The following is a 21,637-nucleotide window of genomic DNA, read 5'->3' on the forward strand; positions in this document are numbered from 1 at the left end:
CATGGTGGCGATCACATGTACTACAAATTTTGTGTGAAATAAATAGTAACCATTTTGTATGTCCATGAGGTCTATTGGAAGGTAGTTCCCATGACAACATAGGTGGAGAGGATTGACTTGAAATGTATACTCTGCCATGAACTTCATGAGATTCTGATTAAAAATGTAACAAGTTGGTCTTTACTCCGGGAACAGTGGAGGTGTGGATCGGAGGTTAAAGAAACACAAGCATAATGCAGCTGCACATGGGAGATGGTCAATGATGTTATCTTAGTCTGCAAACAACATTTTTATTAAACCCTAATTATTCAGTCACACACAGAATCAATACGCATGGTCTGCCTGTTTTGGATTTAGCAGGCGCAGGGCCGCTGGATCCACTCTCTAGTTAAATGCTGAAAACATACATCAATAAATAAAAGGCCATTCTTTATTTCTTTTACAACAAGTGACTCAGGCAAAAGCTAAAGGAAAATGTGAACAAAACCCTAATGAGAAGGAGCAAGTCTGCACGTCAAACTTAGTCAGAAAGATGGACTCACTATCACTTCTGTTAAGCATTCTCTCTCAAACACAAACACACAGAGAGAGATGGCGAATTATGAGTCCATGAGAGCACGCCCAATGATTGTGTTCCCTTGGAAAACTTTCATTGCTTTAAAGGGACTTTCATGCTTGGCTTCAATCCAAGTAAGAGGATGCTCCCGGTCAATAATAAGCAAAGAAACAGAACCTTTTCCTTGGTCGCTAGGTCTCTTATCCATAATAATGGACTTATTTGCATCTCTCGCTATTGCTATTAAAACGTAGGTGAACTTTGAGTCATACTTCATGCGGCCTGACAGATTCTTCTTCATTAGAGTATGCAGGCTCAGGCTCTCTCTGCTCAACCTCGGAAGTTAAGGTGGGTGACTGAAGATTATCAACATAGCAGCCATGCTACAAGTTAGCAAGTACTGTTTCTATTGACTCTTTGGATCATTCTGTGTGGGAGTAGCTTTTTACTGGGTATAGCCCAAACTTGAGAGATTTTGGAAAGTTCTAGTTTCTTGTGTTTACCAGCTCTGGTTTTCCAGTTCAAGTTTCATGAGTATGCGAATTGCCAGTTTAATTGCAGGGAAATAAAATTCATTTCAGCAAGAAGTTGGTACATGTTTGTTAGAAGTCATGTTCCTCTCCGTTCTATATTCATCTTCTTAGACAGGTACGTATCAGAACCAGAGGTAGGGAGAGTGACACGGAAATTACTGGGTTTGAAAAGGTTATACCATGAGCAGTTTATGTGTATGAAATAAGGTATCCAAATTGCTTCATCTTCTACAGGTTTTCCTTATCAGGTACGTGGATGGCTTACACAGAGAAAAATGACAAAGCCGCTCGCCTTTTCCCGAGCCTTAACAACTACTCCTAGTTTGTTATAGTTTGTACCATCAGACATAACTTGCACCTTTTCTGAAGCTTTAGTAACAACCCCATTGATTATGTCGTCGTGTGCAATATTTCAACTAACTTTTTGTCTCCATTTTAATGTTTTCCATCTGCCATTTCTTCAATAGTGGCTTTACTGAAACCTATTGATTGAATACATTTCACATCCCTAAGGAGTCAGCGCCATGATTAACGAAATCTCATTTGAATAACACCGATCCCACCATCTTTTGCTTTGCGTTCAATCCACTGTTGCCTGTAGCAACCTTTCACTCACAATGCCCAACTAGCATGCATCAGATGTAGAGACGCAAATGGTGGGGCTATTTTGCTAACTCTTATATGATATTATATATGAAGCTAGTGTATTTGTGTGCGTCCCGCAGTCTTATTTGTGTCACACTTTTGGTGCATGTACAATTCCTCTATTTATTGGTTCGTAAATCTTTTCGACTATTCATAGTTTGGAGCATATATAGGAAGGTAAAAGTAGAGCATGGAGGATTGACCTTAAATCAAGGGTTGACAAAATAAGAATATATGGCTGATGATGTAGGTTTGTAAAATTTATTTTAGTAGGGATACTTCTATCATCGCACAGGACTCAAATGGCTTATTAAGGTGGTAACAGCCCTTGTAAAACAGCATACATATCCCTCCAGACATGCATGAAGATTTGAACTTGTTGCTTATTTGTTTGGCAACCAAGTTATTATCTACACCATACAACAAGTTCTATGTGCCTCCTTAATTTTTCCTTCAATTCTTAAACGACCGTCAGTACTGTTTGATTAGTTTTAGGGATAGTTTACTATTTCATGGGCAAGTGCATTTGATGATATTCAGCCGTTTACTAAGATTATGTTTGGTTCTAAGTACTAAAAAAGGAAAGAAAAAATACTAAGAAAATGAATTTTGTATTACAAAAAATATATATAAAAAAAATCAAATACAATTAAAATTAGAAACTTATATATTTTTAAATTATTTAATCTTTATATTGAAAATTTAAAATAATATATAAAAATAATTTATTAACTTTAAATCTCCTTTTTATTTTCTTCACTTTTTTTGGTTTAAATTTTTTTTTTTTTTTTGTCCTTATATTTTCTCCCAATTTTTTTATAAATCAAATATGGCCTAAGAGTTTCGGTTTAACAACTTTTGTTTCATTAGCTCATTAAGGCAAAGCTAAGGTCATTGTCATGTCAGATTAAACGATATTGATATGAGTTGGGTGCTGAGTAGTTTCAATGATAACGAGTTTCTGACGCTGGACAACTTCTGTTGGACAGTCCAAATTGTAAATTTTTGTCTGACTGGTCAAGTTTAAGGAACAAGTATTGGATAGACATGAAAAGAAAAACATAGAATATTGAAGAGGCCTTTGCTGCTTTGCACGAGAACTATATATATGACAAAATAAAAACAAAGAAATTTTCAGATTCTGATGCTATTTCAGCTGCAACATAGACATATATATGTATATATAATCTAAATAGACAAAAGAGAATTACAAAATAAATCCCTTTTAAATGCAAATTAAGCTGAAACAAAGGAAAATACATTCAACACTCACCAAGTCGATTCAATAGAGTACTTGGCCATACAGTCCATCTAAATATTTTCATTTATTTCAAATAGGCATCTCTATTCTATCTAGTTGCCTAGTAATATCAATCGATATGAAGGGTACCAGACGTCCAGTAGCTAGAGCATTACCATTGCAGCTTTATTATGTACAGCAACCTGGATATCGATCAACCGTTCTTTTCTTTTAGAACTGTACTTGCTATAATTAGTATGTATGGTCTAATTACTATTATTTTGTCTTCACTTCCACAGATCGATTTGGCAACTGGACGTTGATGTTGAAGCATATTCTTGAGCAATTTCTGGCCTTTTGGAATCATTCACTAGCAAGTTCATATGATCAGCAACATGAAAAGTAGGGACAGCTGCATTGGAGTAGTTGGTTTCCTTAGATGCGTCTTGATCATGGCTTAGCTGAGATGCAACAAATTTGTCAAGGACTCGCCAATCCGTTACCTGATCCACTGCTTGCTCATTGTTGCTGCTGTAAAGAGAGCTCATGTTTTGTTGATAGCTTTGCTGTATATGCTCCTCTTGTGTGAGGGTGGAGGACTGCAAAGTGCTTCCGTTGTGCCTATCAAAACCATATGGAGCCACCGAATTGCAGCTAACGCTAGCAGCTGACTGTGGAAGTTTGGGGCTTTCTAGCTGAGGAAGCTGGAGGTAAGGGTCATGAGGCATATTGTAGGGCAGCTCGAGCTCTTGTTTGCAGGAATAATGATGCTGGAAGGAAGTGTAAGGCTGAGAAATCCGCCTTGGGGAATCAAGATCTGGCATGAATGAAACTTGGTCATCATACCAACATGGTGACCCATGTTCACCCACTTTCCGCATTGTTGCCATTCTCTTCTTGAATACCCTACAAACGACCCATCCTTCTTCCTGATGCAATTACAGTAATATCTTCAGGCACAATAACTTCATATCAAACTAAAAGAATTGTGAGCACTAAGATTGGAAGGCAAACACATAAAATAGGAAGAAACTGCCATAAGGGAAATTTCATACTACAACCAATTTCTGAATATTAGTAGGTAGAATTCCAAATAATAGACTGTTCTCTAGTACTGGACTGATAAGTTATTTTCTAATTCTCCACTCTTAACATCTTATGAACACTGTTGATATTTAACTCTTGAATCTAATCAATTCCTGAGCAAATGAAGGTAGCACTAAAATTAATAAGAGATCCTTAAGTAGAATTGAGCAAGTACTAGTAACAATGAAGCTATAATTATTGGAACTTTTCTTGCAAAATGATAGTGAATTCAAAGCTCAAGTGATTTTTTTTCCTTTGTGTTGGGAAGTGAGCACATGTATATTCTGTTAATTAGAAAAACTAACACACCCTAGCAGCTTTGTCTATAAAAATTGAGAATGTGGTAAGATGAATCTTGTTGCTAATCCCTCTTCCCTTGTTCTGAATAAGCATTTTACATATTTGTTAATGCATATTGACAAACACGAGAAAGGTAGATTCTCTCAGTCTCTCTCCCTCCCTTTCCACCACCCACTCTCTCTCACTCAAAATAATAATGGCAAAACCATAGTAATATTATATGATCAGATCAATGAATCATTTATTTCTCTTGAGATCTCTTCAATGTTTATTTCTACACAGTTTATTCCTATACAAGTCATACCCTCCCTTTTCTTATGATTTTCCTTACTCCCACCTCCCAAACCCAACCTGCACCCCGCCCCGCTCCTCTCTCTCTCTCTCAAAATATAGAAAAACCATAATATTTTATTACGACACAGTTTAATCCTATACACATGGTATCCTTCCCTTCTTTTCATACGATTTTGTTTACTATACTCTTTTGTCTGTGTGTCTCAGACCAATTATGGTTCACTTGGAGCTAATTATCCTAATTCCAATTATTTAATACAGAGGTAGATCGAGCGTGATTCTGTTTGTTTCCCAGCAATACATGGCTTAATATTATGAATATGAGGATAACAATGTATACAACTTTTAGAGCATTGCTATGAATGAAGTGAAAATAAAACTATATATGGATAGTTTTCACAGTTTGATAAACCACACAATTAAGATCATACATTTTACAGTTTAGTTACTTGCCTGAGGAGTCCCGTTTTCATTTGTTTCCAGTCGATACTCATGCATGATCCAATCTGACTTTTGTCCATTTGGGGCTCGACCTTTGTAAAAGACTAAAGTCTTTCTCATGCCAATCAAGCTATGCTTACAGTAAATAGCCTTATCTCTTCCAGTAGCTTTCCAGAATCCGGCTTTTGTAGCTCTATTAGTTCGAGTTCCAGTTGGATACTTCTTATCTTTATGGCTAAAGAAATACCACTCATTCTGCTCTTCAGTGCCTATTTTGCATAACTCTATTCAAATTAAGAAAAATGAACATGGAAGTCAGATTTGATGATGTTTAGTATTTCATCAAGATATACATATTTTCTGTTGTATGCATAGGGAAGGACTGTAGGAATAAGAGCTATATACCTTGAAGATCCCATGGCTCAATTTTGTAGAGATCAACATCTTTAATGACATCTAGATCAATCCTTCTCGAAGCAACCTTTTTTCTAAGGTAGTAATCGACAAGTTCTTCATCCGTGGGGTGGAATCTAAAACCGGGGGGAACATGTGAAAAGGTATTCATATTCTTCCAACCACAAATCGGGACCTGCATTTCAAATGTCACACACTGTTAGGCTATCAGGTACAGGAAGTTAGTCCAACCATTTCCCTTACATTGCAACTGTTGCTAGAAGTTAAATTCTAGGAAACCCTAATTCCATGAATGATACATATTTTTTAATGCTTGAGGATGTAAATTCTTCCAGTTTAGGCTCCCACCCCTAAGAATCTCTTTATGCACATAAACTGCTACAGATTATGTAAGTGGAGAGAAATGGCACCCAATCATATTAACAAGAATATGTAAATAACCTTTGCATTCAGTCATTTATTTCATGGAGCCACTTGGTTTCTACACCAAATGAAAGCTAATTACAACATGCAAAGCTGATAACATACATTCATATTCTATCCTACAAGGCTGCAGCATATGATAATTTTGCACACTGGACCACATGAACATTGGATTATTCATAAACTTGGTGAGCATTTGGAAGAACTTCCACAGGATACATGTTGCAAAGGAGAAGTAATAATCTTCCACAAATGTAAACATTGGTCAAGAATATATTAGTTATTTCTTGCATCTACTGTGACTATTGAGTGAACAGTTGAGTAATATGTTTGCTGTGTTAATTTCATGTATGCGGTGAAGGTGATCTCCCATGGCAAATTTGTGTTCTACATTGGCATGCTTGTAAACTATACAACTAAATCAAGGAAGGACTGAACTATCATTGTTAAGAAGGATTTACTGTTAAATTAACCAAGTTTTCTCATATGAAAAGTAACCTTGATTGATCATATAAGTACAAAAAGATGCCAGAGTGAAAATGTGTTCTCCATACTTATTATAAACCATGGATATTATGTATTTAACCAAACATATTATGAATCATATAAGAATTGGATCCAGATCTTGTAGGACCCTTCTAATACTTTGGTCTATCTCTTGATCATGTAAGGCAGCAAGTGCACAAAAGCTTTTAAACTATTGGTTAAGAATTCATTTCCAAGATAAAATTTCTTCTAATCCTTAATCCATAGCTTCTGCAAAAATAAAAAATTAAAGCAAGTACAATCAAAGTCATTAATATATATGCGTCTCCATGGTAGTAGATTTTCATATTGTTGTGAGATCAGTGAATAAATGATTGCTTTTGGTTCAAAAAACAAACACAAGAAAAAGTAGATGAAAACAATCATTCGTATATGAAGATCATAAATAAAATGAATCTACATGTAACACTATAACCAACAAGCTAACTTATATTATCATGTAGGAGAAGTAGCCTAAAGTTTGCTTTTACTTCAAGCCTTTAACATGAACAAACAGTAAATAAAAGATGTTTCTCCACTCATAAAAGTGTGTTAGATAGCAATATAACGAATCACATCCAAAAGCTTTACTAGGCTCAAACATAAAGAAGACTCATTTTTAAGAAAAGATAAAAATGGCATTGTATGATAGTATCCAATACACGAGATGGCTCTTAATTTGTACAAGATCTGTCAATGCTGATGCACATTTTCTGATAAAAAAAACTGATCAGTCAAAAGCAATGAAGAGAAGTGATGACAATGAATGATGCTTCCAATATTTTCACCCCTTATAGTGTTCTTCATGATTTCAGATATATAATTGGAAATAGAACAACTCTATGCTGTACTACTCCTAGATGACTATTTAAACGTGATCCCAAGTTAATTAGATTTAGAATGAAGTCCATGGAGATAAAGTGTGATCTAACACTTAAAACCTCAGAACTTTGAAAAATGGGAAAGGAATACATGTGATGTATAATAACATATATAACCCATTGTTATTTTCATTGAAGGATCATCAAATCTTTGAAAGAAGAGAGCTTTTCTTTGGGATTCGATCTAGAGAAAGAATGAGAATATGGAAATGAAAAAATTAAATAAAATCCGAAGGAAAAAAAGAAAGAAAGAAAAGGAAATGGCATACTTTAACACTCCGATCAAACTAAGTCATACCGTAAAGTGAACCATCCCATGGAATTTGAATAGTTTGAAGATATTATTAATTTCTAATATCGATACCCTTACTTGCAATAAAAAATATCCTCATACTTTGACACAAACATCAAAGAATGGAACCAAATGAAACACACACCAAAAAAATACAACAAATTAAACCCAGAAGAAGAAGAAGATGCTCACTGTGGCAACACGAGCTTGATAAGCCTCTAGAGTAAAAAACTCTATCCAACTTAAGCCTCCTCAGATCTGGTTGAACCCAACTTGTATCCACCAATCAACAAACAGATGAGACACTTTAGAGCTTGCTTTTGTAACTCACTTCCAACTTTTGAGGCCACAAACCGAACCAGACAAAAATGAAAACCCAGAAAGGAAGAGGAAACCCAGAAAAGAAGATGAATGATAAAAATAAAATAAAAAAAGCTATCCTCGGGAATTGAAGTGAACTCAACTGTTGCACTCTGGAAAATTGTCGTGCGGGCTGTGCAGAGAGAGAAGGAGCGAGGGAGAGATCAGATCCCGAGGGTTGGAAAAAGAAAAGAAAGGAAAGGGAAAAGGAAAGGTTTGTGGAATGGAAATACAGAGAAGAGAGAGGGTTAAATAAGAAGCAATGCAACAAATGAGTACAAACAACTCACACATGCCCTAATTATCCATCTCTCTCATTCTCTTTCTCCTTATCTTTTAAGTGGAAGATTGATTGCTGCAAAAGCTTTGCGCAAAAAAAGGATGCTGTGAGTGAGAGAGAGATGAAAGGCCGTGGTGGTGGCAACCTCCACCACCTCCCACCAGCAACTGATAGAGACCAAATTACAAGAGAATGTTCCTCTTCTCACCCTCACCACTTTGCCGGAGAAACTCAACCCTCAACTCCACCAGATCTGCCCTATACATTACTATGCCTCCTTCTTAAAGAACCTCTTCTATTACCAAAAACCTCTTCTATTAAATTAACATTCATTGAATATTATAATGAACCAATGAAATTTTATTAAACATTATCAATGATGCATTGGATGATATTTTGGTGTTGATGATGACCTAATCCAACATCCCTCCCGCCAAAACTTACACCCCTCTCTCTCTCTCTCTCTCTCTCTATCTATCTCCCTGTCCCTGTCTCTTCATTTTTGCACTGCCCCTTTCTATTCCACTGATCTCGCGTGACATACACCATCTTTGTGACTAAAGTTATTCAACTATGACTCACTTTGAGATGCTAATTAATTACCATCATCATATGTATATATGTATATATATTTGTATGTATTAATATTACCATGGTATTATTTGAAGAAATTGTAAAAAAAAAAAAAAAAAAAAGAAGTTATTGTCCATAGATTAATAAGTTCCATTGTCTCAATCAGAAGATTATTTGCCAATACACTTAAAGAAAAAAAAAATACTTCATTTCATGAATTTCTTTTTACTCCTCCATCTACTTGAGGCTTGAAGGAGACAATGTTCTTGTTTCTGTGCATATGAGACAAATTAGGGTAGACCTCTAATTCATGAATCTTGGATCTCAACTAAGCTGCTAGCTTCTACATACTTTTTACAAATAGTAAAAGATGAGCATCATCAGTTGAAAGGTTAAAATTATCAAAGTGAGTTCATTATTTCATAAAGACTTGTCTTATGTACTTGCTTACAAGATGAAATTCTAACAAGTTTATTTTCCAATTAGACACAAAAGTATGTGCTTCTTCTTTGTCCATCTATTTGATACACGGGAAAAAAAAATTCCCTTCCAACGCTAATTAATGGCCTATGATATTTAGCGGGACATGTGGAACCCATCTCACCGTCCCTCCAATGAGAGCGCTTCGTGTTTCTCAAACACCCAACAGAGCGCGTGCCACCACCCTTCACGAAAATATCAGAGCCAAGTGGTATATTACAAAGTTGCCCTCGTGTTACAGATTTATTACGATATTGTTTAACGTATCGGTTGCATACGTGAACCCTTTATGAGACCGAGTGGAGGGTGAGGGAGCTCAAGAATTTAAATAATAATAAAATACTCTTCGAAAAAGCGATTTATGGATTTTTATTGGGTATATAAAATTATTAAATAAAAGTACTTGAAAACCTCACCAGCAAAAGCACGCGGGCTCTGGTTGGTTGGTCCGCATTTGTATAATACTTTTCATATTTTCCTCTCGCCCACAACTTTCATTTTCCATGGACCCCACAAACCGACCCGACCCATTAAGAAAAGGACGCTTCTCCAGATACATATACATACATGATTTTCTTTTTTTTAAAAAACCGTCCTACGGTTGAGGCTGAGCTTCCAGGACGAGCGGAGCCGAGCCAGGAGGTGGTTTGGTGGTGGAGGGTGGGCCCCCACCAAAGGGAATGATGTGCAAGGCTCTGTACGTGGCGGCTGGCGGTCCGGCGTGGGCTAGCCCCGATCATTGAGCCCGCAATTGGGAGTGCAGGCCGGTTGCACAAGTGGGGCCAGCCCGTTATCTGTTCGGGGCCCACTCTTTCCCCCGCACCCCCTGAGAAGACGATGCGTTGTTGAAGCGACACGTAGGCATTTTTTTTTTTTTGTGTTAGTGCTTCTGCGTGCGGATAAGTTAAGCAGAAGCACACCCATGACTTTGGGGCGGTTCTTCGCCGACGGTTAAGGCAAAAAAGCGTCTGATAAAGTAAAATCAATGTATTTATTTATTTACATATGTTTTGTTATAGCAAGTAGTGAAGTGAAGCTAAAGTCTCACACGTGATCCAAGTGTCATCCAAGCTTACTTGGCAATTTACTTTCTGTTACAATGGCTAAAAGTAGTATATCATAATCAGTGATATATTATAATCTTTTTACAACATAGAAATTCAATAGAATGTGTCACAGGGGCATTACATATACCCGAAAGAGGCAAGATTGGAGAAATTACTAAACAAAACAACATTAGGAATTGGGCATTAATTGCTGTGGTATAAATGATGAATAAACGTAGAGAGGAGTTGGGGTTAGGAAAAGGTGAGTGCAAGAGGAAGTGGTGGTAGTGGCCAAAGGATTAATGATTGCTGAAATGGAAGCATTATTGTATCGGTTCCCCACGTTTAAACCAGTATGGGCAACTCCTCATAAAGCCCAATTGGAATTCAGAAAAAAGACTTGTGTGATGCCCTCTCGTGTATACAACACAGCTTTATCCTGTATACCGAGAGGCCCAGTGATATTTTCAATTCGGTTTGGTGGGTCCTTCTGCTGAGTTCCTATTGGTCACCTACCCTAAAAATTAATTAAAATTTCTGAAAATGCTAACCCCACAGCAACCATTCTATTCAACAAATGACAGCCCACATGACGCCAATGATCACCCATGTTGACGGCGTGTTTTTCCCTACAATTGATGGGTAGGTCTTGTCTGTCACCGAAACATACGCAGGGGTGGCTGTGATGGTAACCAAATCATAAATTTAATAGTGTGATTGTAAACTGTTGAAGATCAGACGTGAATGAAAAGTGAGAAGCACCGTAAAGAAATCGACCCTGTCTTCCTCTTGTTTCTTTATCGGACCATATTATATAAATTGGAGAATATTTCCTTAGGAGAGTGTATATGTAACTGCAGAGGGGTATGGAGTAAAGTTCAGGCAATATGAATACAAGTAGGCCATACGTTTGATACCAAGGTACTTTTACACGTAACTTTCATCAATTGATGTACATCAAGACAGACGACCTTTTACCATCCTTATATTAAAACTAAGGTCACAGGCTAGATTTAGAAGACATAGTGACACAAGTCTATATTTGATAGGAGGTTGCAGTCATTGGCCCGTTTATGGAAGGTTCAAATGTTCAATACCTATGGGATATGTGCAAGGGATATATCAAGAAACCACAAAAATCCAAATATTCTCTTTGTATAGCATAATTTAATATCAATATTATATCTTTAAATGACTTCAGTTTCAATTTTCAAATGAAACTAAAAACTAAAACCTATCACAAGTGAAACTTAAGGCCTCACTTGGCTTATTAGCTTCTAAAGAACCAAAAACTGATTTTTAAATTTCACATCCATATGAATAATTTATTTAAAACGTTTTAAGGTTAGAAAAGAACTTAGTCTATTGTTTCTTATAGAAATCTCCATTCAAACTTACACTAGAATTTGTATGTAATCCGACCTTTATTTACTAATATTATTCTTTTAAAATAATGGTTATGAAATTAGCTTGAATTTTTAGTTAGTTTTCTTAAATTTCTAAAAATTATTATATAGAACATTTTTTAAGTTAATATATTTTTATAATATTATATTTCTTTAAATATAAGAAAAATTATTAAGAATATGTTGTTATGAAAAGAAAATGTTATAAGATAAAGATAGATTTATAAAGATTATATGAGGCGGATAAAATAAAAGGAAGAATTAGAGATACCGGATGAAAAGAAGACTTGTAGTTTAGAGTGTAAATATAAAGAATAATGAAATATGAGATATTTTAAGAATTCAATAATTGTATCTAATTCTGTATTTTATAATGTTTTCTATAATATAGTAAAAAAAATTCTCTTTTGTTTTTAGATGTAGTTATATTAATTATTATATCTTTATGTTTTTAATTTAATATTATTTACATTAAAGCATTTACTAGCATAATAAATTCAAGTGAACATTAAGATATGGCTTGTATTCATACTATTTTTTTGTATTTTAAAAAAATAATAATAATAACCCTAAAAAGACAAAATTTAAGAAAAATTTTGAGATATTAAATTTTTTTATTATTGTAAATTTTCAATACATTTAATATATATAATTAAAATATTTAAAAATATTCATTAACTTTGAACTTGCTTTTTCTTTCATCTTCTCTGTTATTACATTTTCCTTGTTTTTTCTTTTATTATTATTATTATTATTATTTGCCCTTCTCTCTCGCATGCTTTTCACCATCAAAAAAGAGCCAAAAGGTCTTTTTTTTTTCACCTCCCCCCACCTTTAAAAAAAATATATAAATAAATAAAATAAAAAAGAAAGATGAAAACCCATGTGATGTGCCACAGTGTTTGACATGAACCTCTCGAAAAACATGTACCCTAAAAGACGTACAGGCCTACTTTAACAGGTGAGAAAGAATACAAGGGTCAAAGACTTACTAACCTCCTGGTAATTTACATAACAAATTTTACATACACAAAACCCCATAACAAAACCCTAATCCTAATCCTAATCCACTTTATTTTATGATAACAGCTCATTTGTTGATGGGAAAGAAATCCTCCAAGAAACGTTACGAAAAAGTTATAAATAGCTTAAAAGAATCAGAACACATGCAGCATTAAGATGAATGTAGAACTGATCAGTCGCAGGTGGAAAGGAAGAGGCCGGACCCAATTCAAAAGATAAGAAAAACATTGGGGAATGGGGGGAGCATTATGATAATGAATATTAGTAAAGAGAAAAGACAGTGGTGAGTTGGGGGCAGTTTCAGTTGAAACAGTTGTGCAAGTACATGCGCATTAACACATGGCAGACAACCATTCATCGGACAATATCTAATTATCCATCACCTTGTCTCTAAACCCCCTCCCCCATGATTACTCTTTCCGCTCCTTATTTACCCACGTGATTTTTTTTCCACATAATCCTTCACACCTCACCTCCTTTTGTTCCACTTTAGTCGTCCAGGGACTTCTTTCTTGTCCTCTTCTGCTTTCTTTTTTTTATTTAATCCAAACGGAATCTTTTTCTTTCTAATTAATTTCATATTAATTTGAATTTTCAATGCAAATGGCGAGTAAACATATAATAATAACAATAATAAGATATGTTATTTATATGGAATAAATTTACAGAAATTCCTTACTATAATATTTGATCACCAACAGTACTTATTAATGCGGCTATTGCTTTCAAAATTGCATTTCATTATAACCATGATTAATTATATTAATTAATAGCTAGCAATAATTAACTTATTACTGGAAGGAGTAATTCTTCTTATTAAAATTGAAGTTAACTGGTAGCCACACAACCAACTGAAAGAATCATCATCCTACAGAAGTAGGTTGTGTGATGAACCTGATGATACATTAACCTGGGCTTAGAGTCCACTGCAATGGGCACAAATTATTTCCCATCAACAAGAAACAATATTCAAAAGAAAGACTACTATTGCTCCATTTTTATATATTTATTTATTAATTTTGGTGAGTGGGGTGAGGTGTTCTATCTAGAAATGAGATACAAAAGCTCATCCCAACCATCTTTTCATCATCAGATGTCAAAACAGGATTCAACAGATGGATTTAAATGAAACAAGAGTATTAATGGGCAGCTGACTGCTTGACTCTTTTATGGGTCAAACATGGTTGTTCTGACCGTCCTCTCAGGCACAAAAACACATGCAAACAGTGTCATGATTTTGTGTTTGTTGCTGATGCCCTGATGACTAATAATTACAATTTTAATGTGTTTTTGTGGGTGTGGCACTTTTTAGGAGTGTTGATTGCGAAGTTTGGGAATGGATAAAAATAAAAAAATAAAAAATGAAAAATGAAAAACAATAATGAGAATAGCAACAGAGACTATGATTGCATTTTGGTTTATATGTCCCCTTCAGAATAATAATGCCAATTATGGCAATAATAATAAGATTGAGAAATTAGAACAAATAAAGTGTTGAGAGTGGAATTTGAAATCATTACCATCATATTCAATTTTATCTCGGGAAATTACACAATAATATGACAAGATCTGAGGCAAAAAGCATACAACAAAAATAATTAAAAAAAATGAAAATTTAACATTTGGCACAAAATGATGTGATAAATGTAATGAGAATACACTGAAAATATGGTAGATGCAGTTGAAAAGCCTGGATGGAAATAGGATGAGAAGGGCTCATGGCCATATATTTTGTGGTTGGAGCAGTGATGGAGGGTGTTGATGAATGGGCGCAAGTGGAGGAAAATATGGGAATCCTATACAAGAATTAATAATTCAAGCACCTGAAGGACAACAGTAGTCATACGTAGGAAGGAAGGTAGAGACTTGAAGAAGCCTCCCGAAGGTCCACCACTTTGTATCTAGAAGAATAAGATATAGGTTCATGAGGTGGTCCAACGTACTCCAAACCAAAGAGCCAGGTTGCCATGTCTCTTGCTTTTTCCCAAAGCCCTTGCATTTGTTCTTTGCCCATTTGCCAATGTGAACTCTCAAAGAGAGAGAGAGAGAGAGAGAGTGAGGTTGCCATGTCTGTTGCTTTTTCTCAAAGCCCTTGAGGGGGTGCTTGGTTAGAGAGAGAGAGAGAGAGAGAGAGAGAGAGGTGAAGTACTTTTGATGAAGAAGCAATGCAATGAGGGATTGAGTGTGGGGCTTCCATAAGATAATGTCATGAATGTTGAATCCTTATGCACGGCGAAGTGCCCAATGTTGTGTTCACATTTAGAGCCAAAGGGGCTCTCCTACGTGGGACTATTCCTACTGCAAACAACGTAGTTTTTGCTGATAATTTTCACAGTGAATTAACCAATTTTCGTATTTTATTCTTGTTCTATTTCTAGGGAAGATCTTGTCAACCTGATAATTAAAGCTCCTATTCATTTTTATGAAACATAAATACATAGAGACATACATATAAACATAGGTTCCTTCATTGCTAAATTAATTACTCTCATTATCGATCTGCAGTAGAAATTCATCCTCATGACCGGCGCAAGAAGATCAATAACACCATGTTTGGTGGGGATGTTGGAAGAATAATTCTGAGTGGTTCTTGTAATAATGTTACAGCTAATAATATTTGCCACTACAGATGCATAAATGATGTAAACCCACCAAACAATACTTATGATGAATGCATGTACTAAAAATAATATTGGCCACGCCACATACCCGATAAAAGTTTGCTATTATTCTCTCTATTCTGCAAGCACGGTGAAAGATCGGTTCTTTGACAAGGAGACATAGAAAGGGAAGGCATTTTGGTTTCTTTTCTTTAACCCATGTATGGAATTATTCACAATTTCTAGGTCTGTATCATAGTTTATTCATTTAGCGTCATCACCCTGTCCAAATTATTGCAAGGGTGGTATGTTACAGCCATAAATGGGCCACTTGGCATCAAGGCCCAACGTGTCCAGCCCATGCGTGTTGCTGGCAAACCGCCCCAGCTATAGGACTCTTTGTTATTTCACTCGTGGGCCAATCGAAATTTCAGGCCCACCAAGGCATAGCCTCACTGCCACTTCCAGTTGGGCATGTGATATATACCTCAAAAACATTGGACAAATGTTATTTCAACCAGCTCGTATTTTCATTGGTGATTGACCGTAAACAATGTTAGGTAGCGGAAGGCTCTGGAACATTTCTCTAAGATATGTTGGAGAGCAAAAGCAACAGCCTATTTAGGAGTTTCCCAATGTTTATATCTCAGAATTGAGAGATTCGAGAACTTTCTGCAATAGAAAGTTAGGTAATGGTCCAATTGCAAGTGTCCCCGTCAAGGTCGTCTTCTCTTCAAACCTGGAATCTCTTTGGCATGTATGGACATGTGATGGCTTCTGGTTTTCTCCAGTTTGGTTTCTTTAGCCAATGCCAGTTACCTAATTTCCTTCTTGGATTTTTCTCCAGTTTGCTTTGCTGTAAACCCTGAAAGAAACAGGTCGCTGGTAAGGCTCTCTCAATCACACATACTCTTCACAGAACATTCACTCAGGGGCAAGACTTGTACCAGTGAAATCTCGATTTTAAGGCCACCGTTCATTCAAAGATGAAAACAGATATGAGCTTATATGATCATGCATCGACGAGGAAAATAAACATTTATAGCCATTTAAATTTAAGTGACTCTGGTGTTTCCTATTTATTATATATATATACACCAATGTGTGTGCACTTTCCTCTTAATTATGAAGAAATGTTTTTAAAAAGGATTAAATGGATGATAATTATATGATTAAGAACGAGTAGTGTTAGATCTTGGTAACCCAAATTCTATTTGATCCAACCCAAAAAGCTTATGATGCGACATATTTGGTGAAATTGAAATTATGATGATGTATATTTTTTAAAGTTATGTTGATTGTTGATTACATTTGTACTCCTGATTTTTTCTGTTTCGATTTTTCATGTAAATCTATATTTTCATATTTTATTATCTATTTTTATTATTTTATAACAAGTAGTTACAAAATAATATTAAGGTGTCAATTTCATAATTCATAAGAAAGTTTATTTTTTTCAATGAAGGTTTATTTGTTTGACTTCCCAATCTTATAAGATATAACATCTCATCATAAAGGCTCTTTGACATTTGAAATAAATCATTACAATTATCACGTTACTAATATACCGGAGTAAATGATAAGCTGATGCTTAAATAATACCCAGAGATTGGATTTGGTAGGCGTTTATCAGCAGTGGATGATGTTTGAAGGCTATTGGGCAAGGAGATTTCATGTTCGAAAGGACTGCGTAGATGTGCTATTTAATGACCACTATGTGCCGTGCACTTAGCTGCCTTGGATTTGATTGGGCACTAAGAGTCGTGTACATTTGGCCCTTCTGTCATTGTCCTTTGTACATTTACTAGTTTTTCATGGAACACCCTTGTTGAAATAAAAATTGAGGTTATGAAAAGCTACTGATCTGTGTCAAAAAAGAAAGCACGCTGAAGTAAAATATCATTCTCATTAAAGAAAAAGCTTTAATAAAAATGACAAATCCACCTCTAAACTTGAGGTGGAGTCAACCAACAAGTAACGCACCTTCATGTGATTAGGACTTAGGACCAGTAAGGTCTGTTTCTAATTTGTACCACTCTTGTACGATTTTACTATTCAAAGCTATTCAAAACTTTATTCAACATTGAATTCTCCCATCACTTTTGCTAATAAAGTTGATCCATCTTTATCTTCTAATCTGCGTATTCCTTTGATTGATTCGAATTAGGAGCTTTAAGTTATCATCTAGGCATCATCAACTACCAAATCATTTTTGATTGAAACTTTCAGTCTTCGACACGTTTGCATTAATCCAGTGCTTTAAACTTCACAAACTCTATAAAAAGATTATATTATTGAACATGGGAGACCCCAAAGTATTGTTTGTGGTTGTAATTGTTTGAAAAATTAGTGCTTAATCAAAGAAAGCATTCAATCTTTATGAATGAATTTCATGACTTGTGACAATTCCAAACTTTTCTCGGGAAAAAAAACAAAAAACTTTAGGTGAGGCACAAAGTCTATCCCAATTCAATGTTAACAATTCACTCTTTTAAGGTTCTTCTAATTGCTTCTATTCTAGTTATTATAAATTTATACCAATAAATCTCTATTTTAAATGAATTCAAGAGATTGTCCCCTGCTTTTCACTCTCTCTCATGCCACTTTTCCTTTTACGAAAAGAGGTGGGAATCCAATGCTGATGGATATCTCTGTCAGTAGTTACTGCTAAAGACACGTTGGAAAACCATCAAAACAGACCCATAAAGAGCAAACCCACATGCCAAATTCTCTTTCTTAGAAGTTACCACTACGACTTACGGTATTCCTCCCCAAATGCACGTGAATTTCAAAAGGCCAAGTGTCGAGTGTGTGGTGGATTGACGGAAGAGTCAGAGAATGGAACCGTCAAGATCGTAGGCGCTATGCCTATGGTCCAAATCCGTAGCAGCATGAGTACAACAATAACGTAACCGCCCAATGACCAACTCTACCCGTGGCCCCCAATTTACAGCCTGTGAGACAAAGCAGTCGACGTCGGAGAAAGGGACGGCATTAAAAATCTAAGACACGGGACGGGAGTATTTCAAATTCAGAATATGGTGATGATATATCATTATAATCTTACTTAATCGTAAGTACAGAGTTTAATGATTAAAATTCAAGCTCGTATATCGATAACTTATGTTTGAAACGTCTAAAAAATGATTTCTGCTTTAAGATTCTTTACAATTTTTTAATGAACGTCACCAGATAAAATTTAATATTTTCGATACCTGACATTTTTTTTTTTCATAAATATTTGTTTTATGCGTTGAAAACCTAAAATAAATAACAATGACCAAACCGGGGAGTTGATAAAAACCTAAAACCTGACTTATGAGAGCCACCAAGCGCCCAATAATATGACCTTTCACCTTGCCATTTTTAGTCTTTCTTTCTTGTCCTTCTCCTTAAATTTCTATATCCCCACCTCCAAGGTACATATGGTGGTATGAACCGTGTTGCCGACGGTCTCTCCCTCTTTCTTTCTTCTTTCGTTCTTTTTCACATGTATTGACTCGCAAAAGCTCCGCTAAAGCCACTGGAATCACTCCCTATATAACTAAGAACCTGATTCTTCTGTTACCATCGAATCACATCACCGTAGCCACTACACCCATCATCCAGCTCCACTGCCACCAATAAAAAAAACAAGCCAGAAGTGCAGTAACCTCCGCTGAACGGTAGAGAGAAGCTTGGACCAAAGATGAGGAAAACGAGAGGGTTCAGGCTAGGAAGAAAGCTGGTCACGGTGTTCAGATGTGTTTTCAGGCGAAGTCAAAGTCCGAGAGTTATCAAAAGTTTGGAGCATCGGAGTTGTAGGAGTAGGGCCATGACCAAAATCTGCAACTGGGGTCGTCGTCTTCGGATGAAAGCTAAGGGGCTCTGTTTTCCCAAGTCGGGTTACGTTCGGGTGGGTCATGAGCCGTGCGAGACTAAACCGATGGAAGTACCCAAGGGCCACTTGGCTGTCTACGTCGGTGACTCCGGCGACGACACTCACCGTGTTCTAGTACCAGTGTTATACTTCAATCACCCACTGTTTGGGGAGTTGTTGAGAAACGCCGAGAAGGTTTACGGGTTCAACCATCCGGGCGGAATCACAATTCCCTGCCCTATAACAGAGTTCGAGAAGGTGAAAACAAGGATCGACGCCGGTGAGCATTTCCGGCGGTATAGATCAAAGCAACGGCATTGAAGGAGAAGATAAAGAAAACGACGACAGGGTGTCTCTTTACCAGGAATAATAATAATTACGAGTGGCTTTCCTTTTCCCGGTTATGCTTTTGTTTTCTTCCTCAAAATTTGTGAATATTTGGGAAATTAGTTGTACAAATCAGATGAAGATTTTTTTTCTCTTCCCCTCTTCAACTGATCTATGGTTCATGTTTCTCAACTCTCAAGAATAAAAAATTTAAAATTAATAAATTATTTTTATATTCTATTTCATACCTTCTCACTTATTTAAAATCTTTTATATAAAAATTAAATAAATAAATAATATATAAACTTTTACTTAATTTTAATTATATTTTGAGACCATTTTTCAAAGTATTTTTTTCAAGCTAAACTAAATTAATTAATAGCTACATTACATTGCCAAACAAAAAATTACAAATGGGATATTTTCACAGCAAATTTTCATGCACCTTTTGAATATGGACAATGAGAAGGATTTAACATTTTTGAGCAACCTCACTCGTTTTTACTACTAGATGAATGCATACCAAGTGAAGTAGCTACTAATAAAAAAAGTCTTATTATGGTCATATAAAGTACTATCTAATCACCATGTGAACACAAACCAAGATATGTTCATAAGAACATAAACTAAACTAAATATCATTCTTCAGGAAATAAGAACCAATTGTCATGTTCTCAAAAGCACGGTTATATATAATTAAAAAGAGATTATTTTTGTTATAAAAAATTATTATTTGCTTCAATAGTAGAATGACATATGCACTCCTAATAAATATAAACACTAAAAAACATTTAAGAAAAAAATTATCGAAAAATAATATTTTTATGCCGAGCACATGAATAAAATTATCATAAAACATTTAAAATTACAAGAAAAATATTTCACGATCAATTCTTTTTGTGGAGTTATAATTAAAAACAATTAATTTTCAAATATCCCACCATTTGAAAGAAAGATAAAAAAAGCATAATGGGAATATGATGAAATGAGTCAGATACTTACAAAAAAATCAATTTATGAGATAGGATCATTTAAATCATTGAACGTGGCCGTTTAATAATAATAAAATATTAAGGATAGAAAAAAACCGAGGGCTGGGACTCCCCTCCATTTGTCTATGGACTTATCCACATCAACCATTGAAGTCCATTTTGATGGCGTCACATTCCTAAAGCTTTAGGGGCAGGCCCACCATACGAACTATCCAAGTCAGCATTGAGCCCCACCCCAAACTTCATCCTAACATTGGCTCTAGCCGCTCAACCATAACCTACTCTCCCACATTTGGATATTTGCTTTACCCAACAAGTTGGTGTCAGCATTATAAAAAAAATTTTAAAATTGTAAATGTAAAAATTTCAAACTCTATATTTTAATGCCTAAGAGTCGGTTTGAACTCAAATTTAAATTACAAGATTATAAATTCGTATTAATCAATATTTTCTACAAATTTTTAAGACGTTAATTTAAATACATAATCTCTTTAAGAATCGTCAAACAATTCAATCAAGCGTGAAGATATGCATATGTATTTGTTTATTATCTTTAACTTTATACTCTGTTGTGTAAGTGGATTTGAAGACAATATTTTCAAGATTGATGTAACATGTCTTTGAATTTAAGCGTTTTTTTCATCATTTCAATCAATTACATATTATATATAGAAAAAAAACTAGACGAAATCAAAGAAGTTAACTTCTCAAAAATAACAACGTAGGTGTGGAGTATATCAAATAATTGATGCATGGCCCTTAAATAGAGAAATAAATCTAAATGGTTTCCTTCCTTATAATTGCCAACGCGTTACCATCCGTACGAACTAGGATGTTGGCGGAGGCAAGTGGGTGGGTATGGGCCATCCAGCTTTGGAAGCTCCCAGTTCTGCACGTTATTGAATTGAATACTCCACATTCAAAAAGAAGATAAGTAAGATACATACATCAGTCCACAGTACATACACTCTGATTGAGCTTTGAAACTTCTCCACCCTAGTGATTTTCATTTTTCTTATGAATTGTTTTTCAAATCGGTGGAATCAAGTGCTAATAATTAA

At 35.3% G+C, this 21,637-nt stretch overlaps 2 protein-coding genes across 2 annotated transcripts; one reads left to right on the top strand and one right to left on the bottom strand.

Moving 5' to 3' along the window:
- Positions 1-2,941: 2,941 nt before the first annotated feature.
- LOC117928088 (NAC domain-containing protein 7) lies at positions 2,942-8,449 on the bottom strand. Its single transcript, XM_034847891.1, has 5 exons — positions 8,095-8,449; positions 7,823-7,967; positions 5,501-5,684; positions 5,108-5,379; positions 2,942-3,903 (listed from the first exon to the last, which is right to left on the bottom strand). The coding sequence occupies exons 3-5, from the start codon at positions 5,658-5,660 to the stop codon at positions 3,262-3,264; spliced, it is 1,074 nt and encodes a 357-aa protein (XP_034703782.1). The 5' UTR covers positions 5,661-5,684; positions 7,823-7,967; positions 8,095-8,449; the 3' UTR covers positions 2,942-3,261.
- A 10,318-nt stretch (positions 8,450-18,767) lies between these two features.
- LOC117933938 (auxin-responsive protein SAUR36) lies at positions 18,768-19,746 on the top strand. Its single transcript, XM_034855525.1, has one exon. It carries the CDS (start codon positions 19,087-19,089, stop codon positions 19,576-19,578), a length of 492 nt encoding a protein of 163 aa, XP_034711416.1. The 5' UTR covers positions 18,768-19,086; the 3' UTR covers positions 19,579-19,746.
- Positions 19,747-21,637: the final 1,891 nt, after the last annotated feature.

The sequence above is a fragment of the Vitis riparia genome, chromosome 2 (genome assembly GCF_004353265.1).
Source record: "Vitis riparia cultivar Riparia Gloire de Montpellier isolate 1030 chromosome 2, EGFV_Vit.rip_1.0, whole genome shotgun sequence".
NCBI lineage: Eukaryota > Viridiplantae > Streptophyta > Magnoliopsida > Vitales > Vitaceae > Vitis > Vitis riparia.

Bases quoted from the DNA above. Each gene is read 5' to 3' on its own strand.
- LOC117928088 (XM_034847891.1), bottom strand. From the start codon at position 5,660: ATGAATACCTTTTCACATGTTCCCCCCGGTTTTAGATTCCACCCCACG. The intron at 5,380-5,500 runs GTATATAGCTCT...TAATTTGAATAG, and splicing joins TGAGCCATGGGATCTTCAAG to AGTTATGCAAAATAGGCACT. The intron at 3,904-5,107 runs GCAAGTAACTAA...TAATTGCATCAG, and splicing joins ATGAAAACGGGACTCCTCAG to GAAGAAGGATGGGTCGTTTG.
- LOC117933938 (XM_034855525.1), top strand. From the start codon at position 19,087: ATGAGGAAAACGAGAGGGTTCAGGCTAGGAAGAAAGCTGGTCACGGTG.